Genomic DNA, 13981 nt, shown 5'->3' on the forward strand with positions numbered 1-13981 from the left:
AATATCAGCTGACTGTGGGTGACTGTAACCAAACCGTTCTCAATATTCTACTGGTATGTCATTAAAAATTCTTTTGTTAGTAAAGAAAATCAATACAGTACTCTTCAACAAATTCTGAAGCTTGTAATTGGTAGGTGTGTATTTTTTAATTAATTTTAAGACTTTAATCCGTAACATGCTGCACAAAATAGGAACCAAAAATGCATAGTGTCTTCTGTGTTCATGGGATCTTGAAGAGCGTTTATCTTAGAGATGAGGAAACAAAGGTAAAATGACTTGTTCAAAGTCACAAAACGAGCTAATGGCCAAAGGAAAAGAACTCAAGTCCCCAGATTTTCAGTCTAATTTTTCAGCTATATTAACCTTACTCCCCTCTCACCTCTCCCTCCCCAAGAGGGGCAACTGTAACTAAAGGTTCCAAGAACATGGATGAGGCAACTTGAGGAAGGCAGGCATAAAGATCACTTGGTGATATGAACAGCGAAAGTGCTAGTTCAGAATTTCTCAGCAGCTAAGCGGTAATTCGTTTGCTTAAAAGGTCTCCTCTTCCCTGGTCTAAGGAAAAAAAATCACCTGTTCATAGCTACAAAAAAATATGTCCTTAAGTACTCTAGATGAGTTTTCAGTATGAAATGGGGAAATGCAGAGGAAAACTGATTATAAATTCTAACTTTTATGTGAATTTCATCTCAGTAAAGCTGGGTTTTTTTTTAGTGCACCTTTATTTATAGGCGCTTGATGTAAATATCAGTCAGGTGAGATTACCCTTTACAGCCTTTAACGGAAAAAGCGGTGGCCCAACATGGATGGGCTGAATGCTGTGCACAGAGCACCAAGTAGTGCCTTCTTTTCTTTTGACAGGCCATCTCCTTCAGCTACAGGAATCTTGATTCCTGGGACTGATTCCCTTGCTTGTATTTTCCTCCTCCACACGGGGGACTCCTTCCCCTATCTAGAAATAAGCTTAAGTCTCCTATGCCATTTTTTAACCCTGTCCCCCACCCCTGTCTACAGGTGGTTATCACCTCTTCTGTCCTTCATAGCAAAGCTCCCCCAAATAGTCTACACCTGTTTTATTGTCTTCACCTCTTCACACTTTGCCCCATTTCTTCGAGAGTTCTGTCTCTACCATTCCACTGAAAATGTTCTGATGGGCATTTTGTGAAATGCTCACGTAAAATCTAATATTCTTCACTTCAGTTGAACTTTATGCGACCTTTGGCACTGGTGGCCTTATTTTTGAAACTCTCTCCCCTTCCCCAATGTGACTGACCTTATACTTATCCTTTGCCTGCTGCTTGAATGCTGGTGATCTAACGCTTTATGCCTAATTTTCCCCCAGACTTCCATGCCTATGCCCACCCTGAGAAAACTAGGCATCTCCAAATGGAAGTCACACAGGCCCCTCAAAGTCAACCTTCTGCTTCACCATTTACCCCATCAACTGAACCAGAAATGTGGAATAACCCCACTCCTCCCCTTCTTTCACTGCCCTCCCTGCTTCTAGCGGTGACCAAGTCTTATCAAACTTACCTTGGGAACAGCTCTTCCACCTGCTGAGTCCACAGCAGAGGTCTTCCTTCAGGACTGCTCCTAACAGATCCCTCAGGCGCCAGTCTCAGCCCTCCCCCCACCCATTCTCCAACTACAGGATCTTCAAAGAAATGCAAATTTTCTATTCATCCCAGTTTAAAACCCTTGCCTCCAGGCTTAAGATTTGAGTTCTGGCCACTATGGCAGTCACTAGCAACTGACCTTGGACAAGTCACTTCTCCCAAATTCTCATTTTTTATAAAGCTGAAGTTTGATCAACAGTAGTGGTTTTCAAACTCAGGAACCATCTACAGAGAGGGTGGAAGCCAAATGAGTTGAGATACAGTCCTGATTTCACACGAGCACCTCCACTTCCACTTGTTTCATTTAAGGTTCTATCCTTGGGGCAAAAAGCTTTTTAAAAAAAAAAAAAAAAAAAAAAAACTTGACTACATTACTCTATAACATCTCCCAGCTCTAAAATGCTATGATTTTTCTCAACAAATACTAAACCAAACACTGGATACAAAATCACCCAAAGATGACTAATATTCATTCTATTCTAAAGAGGAGTCTATGGTATTTTTAAAGTTCTAGATGTCCTATAACCTTCATGACTTTCTCTACCATCTCCCCCACAAACCCCACTCATATTGTAGTGGAATAAAGGAAAACTGAGAGAAAACCCAGGCTTCTCTTTGACCCTCCTCACAGCCCATACAGTCAGTTCCCTGCACATCCCCCCAAGGAAAGAATTTTTATATGCATGAATGTTCTTATCTTAAATTCAGTAAATTATTTGTAAGGGAACAGAAATGGGGAAGAAACAAAGTAATTATATTTCTTTTAACCTTATGAGAACAACCTTGAGAAGTTTATTTTAAGGTATTTAAAAATTTCAGGTATTAATAAAGATGTATAGCATTTTTAAAAAAGCTTAGTGTTCAAGGCCAACCTATGAGTCATTTTGCAACATCAAAATTTTAAAAGTCTGTTCTTGGCAAAATTATCTATCTACCAGATATAATCACACCTCCACCACAGCAACAAGTGTACTTCAAATTAATAAGCCCTAACGAACAAATCCTGTATATATCCAGTTTTTACATCTATGACTAAAATGGTCTATGTATCCAAGGTGTTTATAAGTGAGTAAGAGATCTTAAAAGTCAGATTAAAAGGCATGACAAATATCAGTCATTACTTTACAGATTTGTGGGGAGAAGGTGGTGGTGGAGGGTAAATGCTTATCTAAATTCAGAGAATTACTCACACAATTTAAAATACTGATCTTATTTTCCCCTGCAAAGAAATGAATTCTTTCAAATTTCCTAAAAAGATGATTAAGCATGAAATATCATTTATGCCTTCAGTCACATAATTTCGTGTAAAAAGATTTCCATGATTTTAACCTTTTAGCCTGGGTAATAAATCAAAACAGCAGTTATCTTAAAAATACAAAGCTTTACCTTAAGACTATTTCATCTATATCTTTATTAATCATTATTTATAAATGTCATCCCTCAAAAGTCTGCAATTTCCACATTATAAATGATCTAACATTTGATTCTATTTCACCTTCCTGATAAATCAAAATATACCTTTTGTAAACAATCTTCAGATCTCGCCACTCAAGAAAGCTGCACATTTTAGGTTTCCGTGCTAAAACGGTTTGAACAAGTTCTCTTGTGATCTTTTTCTTCTCTTTGTCTGATAATGGGACGTACCATTTCTGCAGTCGAAGCTTTCCCTGACGACTAAAAAGCAACATAAACTGCATCTGTTAAGATAAACAGAACCAAGATTACAGGCAATACTTTGATTCAATAAAGTTAAGGTTAAGATGACATGCTGCACAGAGAAGCTTTGGGTGACAGGGCGTTTAGCTAACAAATGATGAGTAGCCATCAATATTTCTATGTCAGTTAAAATAGCAGGAAATTCTTATAGAAAGATCTTCCCACCAGATGCAAATCCTCCCACCCCACCCTGTTCCATGTATGTTTTGGGGGGGGGGGGCGGGACGGGAGGACAAAAACAGGTGAAGTGAAAATTCTGATGAAAAAGATAATTCTTGCAATTTAAGAAACTATTGTGTACCTGTGCTATAGGAATGTATGTATATGCATCAAAAGAGAATTGTTGACATCAACTGGTTTAGATGCACTTGAAAGAAACAGATCTACTATTTTTCACCCTAAACAGAACAAGCTGTCCTAGTTCCAGACCGAATTACTTGTAGACAGACTGCTATAACTTAGAATGCTCTCTTCAGTTTATGCTTACATGTTTTAAGCAAAACAAAAAATCTAAAATATAAACCAAAGAAAATCCCATAAATGCATTTTTCTTAATAAAAGCCTGATTTAAGTATCCCTCTCATCTCATTTTAAAAATTCCACCATAAATATACACACAATAAAGTGAGTTAATATAATTTTACCTAAGAGAATAAAACCTTTAAAAAGCCAAAATAAGAGCTACACACATTCACACATTACACGAAATACTTCATTTAAAACGATAAAAAAACATAGCATCTACAGATGGAGCAGATGCTGAATTCTAGTGTATTTTACACAAACTATTTTGTATATATTTATTTGGAATCTGCAAATGATGATTAGTCTACATGTTTAGTTTTTAAGGAAACCTTCTTGTATAATAATTCAACTGGTCTTCTCAACTGCAAACAGATAAGCACTGTTTCTACAAAGGTAATTTAAAGGTAGAATTCAGATATATATATTTTTTTTCTTTTAACTATTCTATGTTCCAGTACTAGTTACTGCAAGTAAGATTCAGCCTGACTCTTAATATTCACCACACCATGCCGAATTTGAATATGGGGTGGGGGAATTTATACAGTCAATCTGAATAAAATGGGCCCTAAATTTCGCTAAGAAATCATTGCCGCTTTTTGTAATAATCCAAACGGGCATCAAGATATTTAGAAATTTACGATGCAACAATTTAACTTTATTAAAGTTAAAATTGGCTGAAAACACCTCACTTAAAAAGGATGCCTGGCACGAAATAAACGAACAATATTCGTTTATTGATGTCAAAGTGCCTCACATAGAAGTCCTGTTAAGATAGCGGCATTAGAAGGGGACAGCAAGTAAAGCATCAACTGGACAACGTTTCATGCAAACCCGTTAGCAGAACTTGGAAAAGAACAGACCCGTATTCCAGGATCTCGATGACCAGGAGGGCTGGGGGTTTGCTTTCGGAACTCAAGGACTCAAGGGAGTCTATAGCAGGCTCCACCATCTCCCCCACCACCACCACCACTTTATATGACGAATAAATAATTCACTCTCTTGAAAATAAATTATATGTTAACATTGGACGATGCCCGGTCGCAAGGCACAAGTATTCCTTTCCTCTAGTTAAAAACCAACGCTCTGATTTTGCCACAAATCACAGAGCACCTCAATTCCTGGAGATTGGTATTAAAAACAATGGGCTCGGCCGCGGAGCGGGCTCGGGGCCAGCGTTCCTCGGTCCGGCCGTCTCCGATGCCTGCCCGCCGCCCCACGGGGGGCCGCACTCCATCACTGACCGATCGAGCCCGGGAGAGGTGACAGGCAAGGAGCGGGGCAGACAATGGCAACCGCCGCCGCGCAGGGGGCGCCAAGGGTCCTCGGTCGCCGCCGCCCCCGGCCGCCGACCCCGCCCGCAAATGCCCCGCAAAACTTGAGGCGATTCCCGAACCACAGGTGCCGCGGGGCCGCCGCAGCGTCCGAGACTGGCCCCCGCATCCTGGGGCGAGGCGCCGAGTGGAGAGGGGCGCGGACGCAAAGAGAAGTGAGTTTCGAGGCGCGGTGCCCCAGTGGCGGGCCGGGCGGGCGGACGCAGGGTGGGGTCGTCGGGGCGCTCGTGGGGCAGCGGGGGGCTCGCCCGACTCTCCCTCCCCGCTCCCCGTCCCCGGCGCCCCCACTCGCCTCTTGGGACTTACGGCGGCCGCGGGCCGCAGGCGCGGCGGGGCTCGGCCGGCGGAGGCGGCGGCTGAGGGGAAGCCCCTGTCGCTGAGCTGAGGAAGAGAAGCCGTGTTGCTGTGGGTAGAGGACCCGGTTCGCGGAGTGAAGGCTTAGGCGGCCAGGGGAGGGCGAGCCGACAGACCCCGCCCCGGGGGCCGGACGGGGGAGGAGCCATGGCTGCGGCGAGCAGAGGGGCGGGCTGGGCGGTGCGCGGGACGCAGCTCGGCTGTTGCCTACGGCACCGGAGACAGCTCAGGTGACCGCTCAGTCCGAGGAAGCCGATTGGCCGCGTCTTTACCAAGAGGGGTGGTCCGAACCGGAAGCCAGGCCACGTGACCCGGAAGCGGCCGCCACCGGGGCCGGCGCGCCTGCGCACTCCTGAGTGTGCGAGCGGGACGCGCGCGCAGCTGTCTCGGCTATTTTGTGGTGAGAAGGTAGTGTTTCGCGGTGCCCTTTGTTGACCCTGCTATGCGGGGCAGGGAAGATCTGGACTGCCAAGAACCACATTCGAGCTCGGATAACTTTCCGTGCCCCAAGAGGGTGGGACGGGGCGGTGTAATGGCTGGTGATGTTGGTGAGGGGAGAGAGGGAGTGCTGCAACTCTGAGGAAAACAAGTCAGCTCTTTCTTGGAGCTCGTGCACGCGTTTAGAGTGCTCTTTACAATTACTTTACCTCAAAACCGTCCGGAATCCGACCCCTGCTTCCCATCGCACTGCTACAGCCCTAGACACCTTTTCGCCCCAAGCTGTGCAAGTGTCTCTTCCCGGGGCTTGCCTCGTCCGTCAGTGCTGCGGACCTGAGGAGTTACTGTCCGTTCTCAGCTGAAAAGCCTAGACAGCACCTCATTTCAAGATCCCGCTTCTTTCACACGGAGTCTCCCCTCTCCTCCCCCACATCCGCCTGGGTTCCAGTTAGTCTTGTCGACAACTTGCTCTGCCTGGCATGCCCTTGCTCTCAAATGTCACAGCTCCTATGAAGCCTCACCCTCAAACCCTGTAAGAAGGAATCCCTCTTTCATCCATATGCCCATTAGCACATCTTGAATTTTCTTCATTTTGCATCCCAACCTAGTTCACTGCCTAGTATATAACACCACTAATAAATGTGAGCTGACTGATAAGGATTATAAAATTGTAGATTTGTTAAAAACCATAGTGCTGAGCATTGTGTCTGGCACATAATGGATGTACATATTTTTTTGAATGAAAGAATGGATGAATCATCCAGTCCGACTCATCTTTTACAGATGAGGAAAGGGGAGCCCCACGGGATTAAGTGACCTTGCTTGAACAGCCACGGGTTTCTCATGTCGAATGCTATTCATTACCCCAGTCACCTCGGTTCTTACAAAGGAAGCTAGAAAATTGCTTTTGTTAAGCTATGCCCTTTTTGCAGAGGTTCCCAAACATAGTCGCCCGAATTTTTTAACGGCCCAAAGGGAAAAAGAGATGCTAAGTTTTTCAGGAAGCTAAATTTAATCAATCTAAAGGAATCCTTTATTAGGGATTGTGTTCTTTTTGTGTGTGTTAAAATGTCTATAAAACTAAGATAGTATATAATAGGAATTTGGGGGCATTTTTTAATGCCCTTCTTTGGCAAAATAAAAATATACAATACCTTCTTTTTTTTTTTTTTCTGGAATACCTTCCCTTTTAAACGCTGCTATGCTGCTTGGAAAATTTCCTACCAACGTGTATGCTCAACGTATACTGTAGTATTAAAGAAGTGGTCAACACAAAGCACAGAGCTGGCTTTCTGTAGGTCTTTAGGCCCCCTGCCCAAATTTCAGCAACAGGACCAATCCTGCCCCAGAGGCACATGTTAATGCCCCATTTCTCCCTTACTACACAAAACAGATGCCATTAGCCAGTCAAAGATAGATCTAATACGATGTAATGAAAACTCGCCCTCTGAATCCAAATGCTGCTTTTCTCTTTTTCTGTACAAAACTCGTGTCCTCAAGGTTCCTGAGATAACCACCTCCAAGTTTAAGCTCATTGGTTATGCTCCTGATGTTGGTCTGTGGTTCTGAAAACGAGGACGGGAGACTTGCTGATGACATATTGTCAGTCTCTGGCATTACTAGCCAAGAAAAGGTGGAGGTTGCGGGGAGGGAGGGAAGGGAATTATGGGAAAAATAATTAGCAGCTGAAAGCAGCTATTACATAATCTTGGCTGCTTATTAATTTAGCAGAAGGAATGGCTTATTAAATTCTAATAGCAACAGCACAACTGCAAACAACCTAGCAATTAACAGTGCAGGGCCCATTATTTTGTTAATATGTTCTCTTCTTCTGGCAAGTGTATAAGAACAAAATTTATAGAAGCAGATGGTCTTTTTCAGTAGATTATAGATGGTTTATCTCCCAGTCTAAGTATTAAGAGCTTATTGTGCATTCACCGTGAAAGACAAAAGAAGCACTGTTACTGTCTTTGTTGGTAATTGACTGTTTGACTTTGATTCCCATAATTGCCAAATTGTGGGCTTTGTTATATAGCTGATTCTTCTCACCTGGTATCTTCTTCATCTGTCATGTTAATAGGGTCTCTTTTTAGTCCTCTGCTTTTGTTATCTGGGTGGTCCTGATTTCTTGGTTGTTATTGATTGATGGTGCAAAAATTATTTTTTATGAAAAACTGAAAATCAGGTTTTATACTTTTTTTTTTTGATACAGGAAACATTTATTACAGTACCGTTTCTCATGGAACAAGAACATGTAGTTTCATGGTGCACGGCTGCCAGATGTTTCCCAGGTTTCAATGTCCCAGGTAGATAAAGGAAAATTCGGCAAGGTCAGAAGAGAGAAGAACAGATTTATCATGAAATAGGAATGGTAACTGTGTCCCAAGTGTACAGAAGGGGAAGAATTGAAGTCTTTCTGGTAACCTGCCTTTTCTTTTATTTATGTTTTTATAGAGATATAGTTGACATGTAACATTAGTTTCAGGTGTACTACATAATGGTTCAATATTTATATATATATATTGCAAAATGATCAGAGTAAGTCTGTTTAACATCACTTGTTTCTTAAACAACAACAAAAAAAGTGCCTAGCTTTTATTTGTGCTAAGTGCAAGAGGTGAGGGTAGAGATTCTACCTTTTAACAGTAAAATTTTGAGACTTTATATGTAGTCTTTTATAAGTTTTCAAAAATAATTTTACTTTCCTATTAAATGTGTGATGGCTATATGCTTTTATCTCCTCTCCCTCTCAAAATGCCATTAAATGAAAAAAAAAGAAGAGGAACGTTTAAAGTATAGACCCACATGGACAGTAAGGGAGGGGACAGTAGCGTGAGGATGTCAACGAGGATGTCAGGGTACACTATTGGCTCATGATTAAACACTGACGATTTAAGAAAAAATTGTAGTGTATTTATCTTGAGAATATGGAGGACAGATGCGAGGGGATGTTGAAATAATGCTAAATCCTCATGCGGTAACAGGAAGAAAATAGATACGATCCAACATGAAACAAGAAATAGAATTATTAGCATATTCTTTCAATACCAAGAAGTAAATTCCAGATGCAATGAAGACTTTCTTTCCAGAGACAGAATCTTGAGGTAGGATGTAATAAAGGTTATTATTACATTTTATTTTACCGTAGGTTTTACTTAGATAATTTTTTAAAATATTGTAACGAAGTAGATAAAAATTCTTCTGTTAGTGCTAACACTGTATTAAGGATTTGTACAGTGTTCCTTTAGCCAGTCTATATATTATATAAAATTTATTAAATGAAAATGTCTTGTAATGAAATTCAGTGCTGAATCATTGTAGAAGATCACAGTAAGTGTAAAAAAGATGCTCAGAGTTTGTGAATTTGCATCTTCTAAGATAAAGTTGTTCCAAGGAGAACACTGGCCTAAAATAATGAGGATTTGTGAACCAAATCATTTCAAATAAATAGAGCTGTCACTGCTGAAGTCCTCAACAATGAGCTAAAGGGAAATGTGGAACATGCATTCTTTCTTGACGCCTGTTTCCATAGCTTTGAATAAAATGCAGGAGAATGACTCTTCTCCTTTTAATATTGGGTTAAAGCAGTGATTCTCAAGCTGGGCAATTTTATCCCCCACCAGGGGACACTTGGCAGTGTCTGGAGACATTTGGGTTGTCACAGGGGGGCGGGGGTGGGGGAAGAGTTGGTGATGGCGCTGCAATGTACAGAATAGCTTCCATGACAGAGAATTATCCAGCCCAAAATGTCAATAGTGCCGAGGTTGAGAAACCCTGAGTTAGTCACTGAAAAGGTTAACATGCAGCAATGGAGATATTTTATAGACATTTCAAGAAGTGGAACAAGCACTTATCTTCATATGTTTGTTTTTCTCTCGGAGGGGTTGGAGTTGGAGGCATTCTTAATATTTGATAGGTAAAATCCTTAACTGCTGAAAAGACTGGCCACATACATGAGGCAGTCAGTATTCTTCAAAGTAACTAGAATAAACTATCCAAAGGGGATTTTTTTTCAAAGTGATTCTGGAATATTAGTGGAAGTTATTTAGAACCGGGATCCATGAGATGACTATTCGATCCATTCATTCATTCACTTTTTTTTCGCTGTTTTGGGTCTTCGTTGCTGCGCGTGGGCTTTCTCTAGTTGGGGCGAGCAGGGGCGAGCGGGGGCTCCTCTTTGTTGTGGTGTGTGGGCTTCTCATTGTGGTGGCTTCTCTCATTGTGGAGCACGGGCTCTGGGCACATGGGCTTCAGTAGTTGTGGCACGCGGGCCCAGTAGTTGTGGCCTCAGGGTCTAGAGCGCAGGCTCAGTAGTTGTGGTGCACGGGCTTAGTTGCTCTGCGGCATGTGGGATCTTCCTGGACCAAGACTCAAATCCGTGTCCCCTGCATTGGCAGGCGGATTCTTAACCACTGCGCCACGAGGGAAGTCCCAATTCATTCATTTATTAACATAAATGTTTATTATGTGTTTGCTCTCTGCTGGGCACTGTGGAAAGTAGTGGTGATACAAAGACGAGTAAGATGTTGACTCTGTCCTAAAGCTCCAAAACTATTTCTCCTGATACAAAATTCCATGTCTTTTGGCAACAAACTCTGGATGGTCAGGGGAGCAGTCACCAATCAAACATATGAATACATTTTCTTTTAGGAAACCCCTAGAGATGCTTCATAGAACCTTAGATGTCTGTGACTGACACCTTTGGAAACTATTTGCCCTAATGACCTCCCAGGGCTCTTAGCAGTCTTTTAATTCTGTCAGTTTTCCACAACACTCTTAATTCACAGCAGTATTAGAGAGAGATTTGCTATGCTTTCAACAAAACAGTTTCAAATAATTTTCTTTTGATCTGGTCCTTAAAATGAGATGTTTCAGCAGTAATCTAACTCAACTAGACTAGTGGTTCTAGGATATTCTTTAGGGTACCTGTGAAAACACAAGATGGCTGGGCCCCACCCCCAGAGTTTCCGATTTAGCACGTCTGACATGAGGCCTGATAATTACATTTCTTTTTTTTTCTTTTTTTTAATTGAAATATAGTTGTTTTACAATGTTGTGTTAGTTTCTGGTATACAACAAAGTGATTCCAAATATATACATTCTTTTTCAGATTCTTTTCCATTGTAGGTATTGTTTATCTATTTTATATATAGTAGTGCCTATCTGTTAATCCCGAGTTCCTAATTTATCCCTTCCCCCACTTTTCCCCTTTGGTAACCATAAGTTTGTTTTCTATACCTGTGAGCCTGTTTCTGTTTTGTAAGTAAGCTCATTTGTATCATTTTTCTAGATTCCACATATATATGATATATGATATTTGTGTTTCTCTGTCCGACTTACTTCACTTAGTATGATAATCTCTAGGTCCATCCATGTTGCTGCAAATGGCATTATTTCATTCTTTCTTATGGCTGAGTAATATTCGTGTGTGTGTGTGTGTGTATGTGTGTATTTATATACATATACACCACATTTCTTTATCCATTTGTCTATCAACGGACACAGGTTATTTCCATGTCTTGGCTATTGTTTATAGTGCTGCTATGAACATAAGGGTGCATGTATCTTTTCAAATATTTCAAATATTTCAAAGAGTTTTTGCCTTTTCTGTATATATGCCCAGGAGTGGGATTGCTGATCATATGGTAACTCTATTTTTAGTTTTTTAAGGAACCTCCATACTGTTCTCCATAGTGGCTGCACCAACTTACATTCCCGCTAACAGTGTAGGAGGGTTCCCTTTTCTGCACACCCTCCCCAGCATTTGTTATTTGTAGACTTTTTAATGATGGCCATTCTGACCAGTGTGAGGTGGTAGCTCATTGTAGTTTTGATTTGCATTTCTCTAATAATTAGCGATGTTGAGCATCTTTTCATGTGCCTGTTGTCCATCTGTATGGCTTCTTTGGAGAAATGTTTATTTAGGTCTTCTGCCCATTTTTTTATTGGGTTGTTTTTTTTTTGATATTGAGCTATATGAGCTGTTTGTATATTTTGGAAATTAATCTCTTGTTTGTCACATCTTTTGCAAATATTTTCTCCATTTCCATAGGTTTTCTTTTCATTTTCTTGATGGTTTCCTTTACTGTGCAAAAGCTTCTAAGTTTGATTAGGCCCCATTTGTTTATTTTTGCTCTTATTTCTTTTTCATCGGGAGACTGACCTAAAAAACATTGCTATGGTTTATGTCAGAGAATGTTTTGCCTATGTTTTCTTCTAGGAGTTTTGTGGTGAGAGTTGTATTTCTAGGAAGTTCCCAGGTGGTGCTGATGCTGCTGGTCTTGGGACCACACTTTGAGAACCACTGCTCTATACCAAAAAAAGCTATGACATATAACAGGAAAGTTCTCAAAGCCAGTAATTGTGATATAATTTTCCCAGACAAATGATCTAAAGGAAACTTGAGATCTGAATTTTTTTATTGCTGACCTCATTAAGTCTGATACCGTTGGGAGAGTAATAGTCTCAGTTATATGAACCTGAAGTTCAGTCTGTATGCACAACCCATAGTGGCCTATGATTGTGGTGTGCCCTGTACAAACTAATGTACTGTAATAGTCTAAGTTAGAGATTAGAGTACTTGGAGAAACTTGAAGTTTGCACCATAAAAATCAGATGCTTATGTGATGAATATCACGACTCTAGAATTTTTTTCAACTACTTATGCCAAGTAGGAATCACCTCTGAATACTTTGTTAGCGATTATAGACATGAGGTGGAAAGGAGAGAGTTGAGAGGGACCAGGTAGACAGAATCCATATCCCTAGATAAGGCAGAAACCACTACGTAGTAATCAAAATCTGCCCTTTCTCTTCCTTTACATGCGGCTAGACCCTGTTCCTCAGCCACCCCTGCGGTCAGGTGTGCCCATGGAGCTGAGACCAGGCTATGAAGTGTGGATGGAAGTGCTGTCAGTCTGGGCCCAGAAAACCCTCCACAGGAAAGCCTCTTCCCTCCCTCCCTCCTCAACCCTGCTTTTGCCCTCTGGATGTTGACACTTCGAGGTGTCCTTGAAAGTAGGGTTTTGAGGATGGCTGAGTCTGTCAGCCTGGGTTCCTGAATGACTGCGTGGAGCAGACACACATCATCATTCCTACCACCAACTGTACTTTAAGTGAATGAGAAATAACTTTGTATTAAGCCAGTCATTTTTCCGGGTTCATCTGTTACAACTGTTAGTATTACTGGCCATCCTTTCAAGCTGTTACACACTTCCTTATGAAGAGAAGGAGCCATAGTGATGGGTAGAGTGGTGCATTTTCAAGTGGCTAGCTCTTTGTCTCGATTCTAAACCTGCTTTTTGTGCTCCTTCATGTGTCTCCTTTCCGTTGAAATTTAAAGAGAATCGTCATACGGTCTGAGTCCAGAATTTAAAACTACTCGTCTATCAAAGGGGCAGGAAAGACTGATTTGAGATTTTTCATTAGCTTTACATTCCTCTGGCAAAACATAGCATTTGTACCAGGCAGTAGATAATGCAAAATTTTAAAAATCATGTGGATGAAAGAGCCAAGGAAATGGGGGTTGCAGGGGGAGCATATTCTGGCGAACTATCCCTAATTGTCAAAAGTGGATGATGTTGTCAGTTTCTTAGAACCAAGAAACCAAAGATGACAGTTGATTTATGATCAGATTATATCCTTGTCTTCTAAATAATATAGGACAAAGTTAAAACATTTATCCTAAAGCACTATTTAGAATACACAGACATTTTAATTGAATGATTTGAAAAACTTTTAGAAATAATGCACACATTTTAAATATAACAAATACATAAAATAATAGGTGTTTAAAGGTGATTTCACTCAAAAACTTCATTTTACAAATAAGGAAATTAAGCCCCAGAGAAGTAAACAAATTGCTCAATATCATACTACCTCATTAGTGGTAGATGAGGAACTAAGAGCCCTGTGTTCTGTCTCCAGCCAGTGTTTTCCCACCATAGTCCACTGTCCGTTGCCCATAAACTACTAGCCCATTATCTTTAGACAAAAACAAATA

At 41.1% G+C, this 13981-nt stretch overlaps 1 protein-coding gene and 1 long non-coding RNA gene across 4 annotated transcripts in view; one reads left to right on the forward strand and one right to left on the reverse strand.

Annotated features, from left to right (window-relative positions):
* AP1S2 (adaptor related protein complex 1 subunit sigma 2) overlaps positions 1 to 5638 on the reverse strand; it is a 29442-nt gene extending 23804 nt beyond the window's left edge. For 2 of the 3 annotated variants that reach the window (XM_082610576.1, XM_082610578.1), the window contains exons 1-2: positions 5495 to 5638; positions 3135 to 3313 (exon numbers count right to left, since the gene is read on the reverse strand). In XM_082610576.1, the coding sequence (XP_082466702.1) occupies positions 3135 to 3313 (179 nt within the window). In that variant the 5' untranslated portion in view covers positions 5495 to 5638. Of the gene's footprint in view, positions 1 to 3134; positions 3314 to 5480 lie in introns of all 3 variants that reach the window. The other variant, XM_082610577.1, reaches the window with a different exon arrangement.
* A 236-nt stretch (positions 5639 to 5874) lies between these two features.
* Positions 5875 to 13981, forward strand: part of LOC309796783 — a 205153-nt gene continuing 197046 nt past the window's right edge. Inside the window, exons 1-2 of the long non-coding RNA XR_014292501.1 lie at positions 5875 to 5950; positions 8193 to 8399. This is a non-coding gene — a long non-coding RNA (uncharacterized lncRNA). The remainder of the gene's footprint in view (positions 5951 to 8192; positions 8400 to 13981) is intronic.

This window comes from Mesoplodon mirus (assembly GCF_964341445.2).
Source record: "Mesoplodon mirus genome assembly, chromosome: X".
Lineage (NCBI taxonomy): Eukaryota > Metazoa > Chordata > Mammalia > Artiodactyla > Ziphiidae > Mesoplodon > Mesoplodon mirus.